The 6,002-nt window shown below is 69.9% G+C and overlaps 1 protein-coding gene across 2 annotated transcripts; it reads right to left on the bottom strand.

Moving 5' to 3' along the window:
• Positions 1 to 1,712: 1,712 nt before the first annotated feature.
• SGCA (sarcoglycan alpha) lies at positions 1,713 to 5,746 on the bottom strand. Of its 2 annotated transcripts, none has more exons than XM_075775420.1 (10): positions 5,652 to 5,746; positions 5,013 to 5,165; positions 4,372 to 4,517; positions 4,206 to 4,278; positions 3,911 to 4,109; positions 3,629 to 3,791; positions 3,338 to 3,543; positions 3,139 to 3,165; positions 2,230 to 2,409; positions 1,713 to 1,818 (listed from the first exon to the last, which is right to left on the bottom strand). In XM_075775420.1, exons 1-10 carry the CDS (start codon positions 5,689 to 5,691, stop codon positions 1,815 to 1,817), a joined length of 1,191 nt encoding a protein of 396 aa, XP_075631535.1. In that variant the 5' UTR covers positions 5,692 to 5,746; the 3' UTR covers positions 1,713 to 1,814. The 2 variants fall into 2 exon arrangements, with proteins under 2 accessions (XP_075631535.1, XP_075631536.1); XM_075775421.1 differs by having other exon boundaries at positions 4,372 to 4,514.
• Positions 5,747 to 6,002: the final 256 nt, after the last annotated feature.

Here is a 6,002-nt window from a genome sequence, read left to right as displayed (position 1 = left end):
CTGGGCTGCTCTTCGCCGGTCGTTCTCGCTCTCGGGAGTCGGGGTCCTGGGGGGCTGGGGGTGCGCTGGCGGGGGGGAGCCCCTCGGCCCCGGTCCCGCTCTCGTCCCGGCTGGTCCCGCTCTGCTCCCGTCTGGCTGCTGCGCTCCCGTCCTGCCCGTCCTCCCACCCCCCCAGCCCCCGCCAGCCCTCCTCCTCCTCCTCCTCCTCCTCCTCGCTCAGCCCCCCGCTGCCCTGGGGGGGGGAGGAAGGAAGGGGGGACCCACCCCCCCCAGCGTGGAAGGTTGGGCTGGATTTGGGGGGGGGTGGAAGGGAAGGGGACTTGGTTGTGTGCCCCCTCCCCGAACGGGGGAGAAATGGGGCCGGGGGGGGGCAGCAAGGGGGGCTGGGGCAGTCAGTGCAGGGTGCCCCCCCAAAACGAAGAGTTGGGGGAGGGGGGCACACAGACATTGCAGCTGGGCGAGGGAGGGCACAGAGAGACACCCCGAAACTGGGCCGGGGGCGGGGGGCTCCCCTGGGCTGCAAGAGCCGTGCCACGAGATACAGGGGGCCACGAGGCACGGGGGGCCACGAGATACGGGGGGCCACGAGGCACGGGGGGGCCACGAGGCGAGCCCCCCGCACCCACAGTGGGTGCCCCCCAGGTGCCAGCACCATCCAGCACCCGGCGAGCACGCTCACTCGTGCAAAGGGAGCCGGGCAACCACCAGCATCACACGCGTGTGCCCGGGGTGGACCGTGCCCGCCGTGTGCCACACTCACCTCTCCCAGGGCACCTTCGCGGTGGGCACCGGCGAGACCCCGGCAGCACCGGGGGGCTGTGCGGGCAGCGTGGGCAGCGTGGGCAGCGTGGGCAGCGTGGGCAGCGCGGGCAGCGGGACGGGGCCTCAATGGCGCCTTTCTCCCGCCGGCCCATCAATGACTCCCCTTGTTCCTCCCCGGGCCCCCGTGTTTTCCTAACCCCCACCCTGGCGCCTGCCCCGTGCAAAGGGGGGGGCTGCTCTGAAAGAGGTCCTTTCTTCGGAGGCGAGGGGCCGGGGCCGGGCTGGGGGACCCCCGGGGGGGGGCGGGGAGGGGTTATGGGGTGCTGAGCGGGATGCCCGGGTCTGCGCGGCGGCAGGGGCCGGAGCAGCCGGGGGCTCCGGAGGAGATCCTGCCGGACACGGGCACCAGGTGAGCCGGGGGACGCTGGGGCGCCCTGGGGTGCTACCGCGGGTCCCTGGGGCCGAGTCCCCCCCCGCGTTGTCCCCGTCCCCACAAGCCCCTTCCCCTCCGTGGGGCTGGGGGTGGGTGGCAGGGTCGGCCCTCGCCCTCGCAGGGGGTGCATGGCTTTGGGGGGGTCACAGATGGAGCAGGGTGGGAGGGGGTGCAAGCAGAGCACCCAGAGGGAGCAAAGCAGCTGAAGAGGGAGGCAGAGGGGAGCAGGACCCCCCCCACACCAGGAGGGACAGACCAGGAACTGCCCCCCACACCCCCCCCAGTATCCCCCCAGCCTCGGGGTGCATCCAGCTTTTGGGGCTGGCCAGGGCAGAGAACTGGCAAACTCAATGCACTGTTTGCAGCCAGAAGGAGCCCAGCAAGCAGGCTGCACCCCAAAACCTCCCCCAAACCCAATCCCCCCCCTCCCCAAGACCACCGCAGCCACTAGGGCCAGCCTGGACTGCTTGGGGGGGGGGGGGAGGAGGCAACAAATAAAGCAGAAACCCCACATCTCGTTGCCAAACAGTCACTTTACCAGCCAAAAGCCACCCCACAGCCCCCAGCCCTCGGCAGTGTCCCCCCCCCCGGGGAGGTGACAGCAAGGCAGCCACTCACATTACCTGGAAAACAGGAAAAAAACAGCTTATTCCCCCCCCCAAAAAAAAAAACAACCAAACCCCAGACACGATGCTCCCGGGGCTCTTGTTTAAGGGTTTCATCAGGGCAGGTGGGACAGATGAGGCTGGAGGGGAAGGGACTAGGACGCAGGTGTCCTGTATTGCCCCACTGATGCACATGGATGCTGATGACCCCCCCCCAAATATTGATAGCCCCCCAAAATAGTCCAGGCAATAGCCCGGCGGCGGGCAGAGCCCAGCCGGACGGGCTACCGCCCGTCCGGCTGGGCTCTGCCCGCCGCCGGGCTTTTGTCCCCCACAAAGTGTCCCCAAAAATATGGTGACAGCCTTTTGTTCATCCCTGGGGTTGTATCCCCCTCCCCGGCATCGTCCCGCTGTCACCCTGGTACCCACTGTGGAAGGAGGGGGACGCGGGCACCATCCGAGGGACCGGGCATGGGGTTGATGCGTTGACCCGTGCGGACGTTGAACATGGGAAGGGTGGAAAGGGGACGTGGGACATCCCGGCTGCCGGCCATGTGCCTCAGCTCCTCCGTGTCACCGTGGATGGTGGTGTGGTGGACCAGCTGGATGCTGAGGGGGAAGGATAAATGGGTGCTGCACCCCGTGTTCCCACCCGCATCCCTTTGGGGAGGGGTTTGGGGGGGGGTCTGTCCTCCCATCACTGGGGTTTGTCCCCCCATCATTGGGGTCTGCTCCCCATAATTGGGGTCTACACCCCATCATTGGGGGTCTGCTCCCCATCATTTGGGGGTCTGCCCACCCATCATTGGGGTCTGCTCCCCATAATTGGGGTCTACACCCCATCATTGGGGGTCTGCTCCCCATCATTGGGGTCTGCTCCCCATCACTGGGGTTTGTCCCCCCATCATTGGGGTCTGCTCCCCATCATTGGGGGTCTACACCCCATCATTGGGGGTCTGCTCCCCATCATTGGGGTCTGCTCCCCATCATTGGGGGTCTACACCCCATCATTGGGGGTCTGCTCCCCATCATTGGGGTCTGCTCCCCATCATTTGGGGGTCTGCCCACCCATCATTGGGGTCTGCTCCCCATCATTGGGGGTCTACACCCCATCGTTGGGGTCCTCCTTGCTGGCGTTGAGTCCGACTGCGGCGGTTGGAGAAGTAAACCAGCTCTCGTGCTCCAGCCCGTATCTGTGGGGGGTTACTGGGGGGTGCCGAGGTGTGTGTGTGGGGGGAGAGGCTCTTTGGGGAGACCTTTGGGCTCCATCACCTCCATAACATCCCCCCAAGCAGCCCCCCACCACCTGCACAGCTCAGCCCGGGCACGGGGACTTACTCAGACGTCTCCAAGTCCCGTTTTTGCCTACAAAACAGAGGAAAAAGGGGAAAAAACATAAAACGATGGTGAGAAGGGCTCTCACCGCCCCCGGGCTGGCCTGGGGCCACGATGGCCGGGGAAGGGGCACCCAGCCCCGGGGGCCCATGCCCTGCCTGGGGTGGGGGGACCCCGACCCTGAGCGTGCCCCCCGACTCACACTCCCTCCCTGCGGCAGCACATGAGGTGGCCCAGGAGCAGGCAAAGCAGCGCGGCCACCGCCAGCGGCACCAGCAGCGTCACCAGGTAGCTGGGCAGCAGGTCCTGGGGGGGGGCCTCGGTGGGGGGCTGGAAATCCCCACCCTCCTCCAGCACCCCGGAACCCCACGTCGGCCCCGGCGCCGTGGGGCTGGGCCAGACCTGCAGCTGCAATGGGGTGACGGTTAGGGGGGGTGGGGGGTCCTCACGGGGGTTGGGTGGGGGGGGTGGGGGGGGGGGGCACGGGCCTCACCAAGGTGAGGTTGCACCAGCGGACGGTGAAGTGGGGGGCGAAGGTGTCGTAGCAGGAGGCGAGGGGCTGCTGGCCCAGGCTGCAGCGGAAGCGGCTCTGCGCCGAGGCTGCCGACACCAGGCACGGCGAGAAGGCGCCGCGGGAGCCCACCTTCACGTACACCCTGCCGGGGGGGGGCACCGGCTGGAGGCGGCGCCCCCAAAACCCCACGCACAGAGGCCGGGGGGGGGTCTGCCCGGGAGCAACCCCAGCGCCCCAGCCCCAGCCCGGGTCAGCCCGTACCCCTCCTTGCGCCCCTCGATGGGCAGCGGGACGCGGCCGCCCCGGTCCAGGGCGGAGGTGATGTTGATGACGTGGAGGTCGTCCCGCTCCCAGACTTCAGCCGCGGCCTGGAGGAAGGTCTCCTGCGCGGCCGCCGGCAGCAGCTCCTCCACGTTCCTGTTGCCCACCAGGAACTCGCCCTGGTACGGCAGCTCCCCGCCTGCGGGGGACACGCAGCACCCGTGGGGACACCCCACGCCCCCCCCCCCCCCACCCGGGGGTGCTCCGGGGCGGTTTGGGGCTGCGCAGCCCTTACCTGGAGCGGGGACGACGGTGATGACGAGGCGCTGTGCCACGGTCTCGTAGGTGTGCCGGTTGTACGCCAGCACCTGCGAGCCAAGGAGAGACCCCCCCCGAAGATGCCAGCCCCCCCCCCACCCCGTGTCACCCCCCGCCATGGGGCCGTGGCGACGGGTACCTACCTCGATGGCGTGGGTGCCCACCTCGGCGGCCGTGGGGCAGCCGTAGAGGAAGCCCGGCTGGTGGGGGTCGCGCTGGATGTACCGCAGCCACCGCGGCAGGTCGGGGTGGTCCCGGAGGTGGGCTTGGAAGGTGATGGGGGCGGCTGCTGGGCGCCGGGACACACGGACGGGCGGCACGGACAGAGACATGGGGACACGTGTGCCACCAGGCTGTGCGGCGAGCAGACCCCCGCTCTGCAAGCCCTTCCCCAGCGAACTGGTCCCAGCAAGGAAGTACAACTGGTCCCTGCAGTGGCTGTGCCCCAAGGGGTCCTGCTCCCGTTTTCGAGCTGAATGACCCCAAACTGAGGTGACCCCCAACGCTTCAGCGGGGGGGGGGTGAAGGGATGCTGCTGGTGGGCTGACAGCACGATGGGGCGGCACTCGGGGGTCCCCAAATGGGTGGGGGGAGGGAGGGGGATGGAGGGAGGGATGGAGGGATGGAGGGATGGAGGGATGGAGGGACAGACAGATGCCACAGCTGGGGTGACGCCTGGTGGGGAGCAGGCATTAGGCAGTGCCCCCCATTAACTGTCCCAGACTCCCCTCCCAAGCCAGGCACTGCAGGACCCCCCCCCATCCCCACTCCCCTTGGCCCTCACCGCCGTCATCCTCGCGCCCGGTGAGGAAGGCCTCCTGGAACAGCTCCCGCTCCAGCTCGTGGACGAAGACGGCTCCGGTGTCGGAGGAGACGCGGTGGTCGGGGAGGACACGGTGGTCAGGGAGGGTGGCCCAGGACCCCCCCAGGGCCATGGCTGCGGCCAGGCACGGGGCTAGAGCCGGGGCTGGGGAACGCGGCTCCTCCCTGCCTCAGTTTCCCCATTGCCCAGAGACCCCAGGACAACCCGCAGGTGCCCACAGCCCCCCTGGACACCCGGCTGGGGCAGAAACACATCCCTGCGGTGCCAGGCGTCCCGGGACAGGGGGGTGGGCTCTATTTAGGAGGGGGTGGGATGGGGCCAGGGCCGGGGTGGGGGGCCAGGGGTGGGGCCAGCACCCTCCCTTGCCCTGGACCCAGCACGGAGAGGTCCCGCTCGGCCCCCCCATCCCAAACCCAGCTGGCACCAGGGACGGGGCGGCTTTATTTAGCTCAGTCACGTCGCAGCCCCGTCCTCCCCCGTCCCCTCCCGCTGGCACCCCCCGTCCCCACCCCGCTCTGGGGGTCCCCCCCATCCTCTCCCCACTGAGGGTCCCCCCGGCCTGTCCGTGTCCCCCCCCCGGGTGTCGCGGCTGCCACTCGCCTGCCAGCACCCAGGCCCAGCGCAGCGCGGGGGCCTCCATCTTCGCCACCGCCCGGGAGCTGGCGCTGATTGACGGAGGCAGCGGGCCCGGGGGGGGGGGGGGGGGGGCCGGGGGGGGCCGCCCTGGGGGGGTCCCACCGGGGACGTGGGGGGCACCCGGTCACGGCCAGCTCCGGCCACCCAGGCCCCGTGGCACCGAGCCCCTCTGGCACGCGGGCAGGAGCCGAGGGGCTCCCGTGTGCGCTGGGGGGTGCGGGGGGGTGTCCCCCGGTGGGCTTGTCCCGCCGCCCCCGCTCACGGGTAGTGGGATGGCAGCGGGGGCACGAGTGGGGGGCACGAGTGGGGGGCACG

The sequence above is a fragment of the Balearica regulorum genome, chromosome 24 (genome assembly GCF_011004875.1).
Source record: "Balearica regulorum gibbericeps isolate bBalReg1 chromosome 24, bBalReg1.pri, whole genome shotgun sequence".
Taxonomy (NCBI): domain Eukaryota; kingdom Metazoa; phylum Chordata; class Aves; order Gruiformes; family Gruidae; genus Balearica; species Balearica regulorum.
The sequence above is the reverse complement of the archived record's forward strand: the minus strand, read 5'-3'. Positions and strand labels throughout refer to the sequence as shown.

Coding starts and splice junctions, on each gene's coding strand:
- SGCA (XM_075775420.1), bottom strand. CDS start 5,691: ATGGAGGCCCCCGCGCTGCGCTGGGCCTGGGTGCTGGCAG. Junction 5,166..5,651: donor CTGGGCCTGGGTGCTGGCAG/GCGAGTGGCAGC, acceptor GCCTGGCCGCAG/CCATGGCCCTGGGGGGGTCC. Junction 4,110..4,205: donor CACCGTCGTCCCCGCTCCAG/GTAAGGGCTGCG, acceptor TGTCCCCCGCAG/GCGGGGAGCTGCCGTACCAG.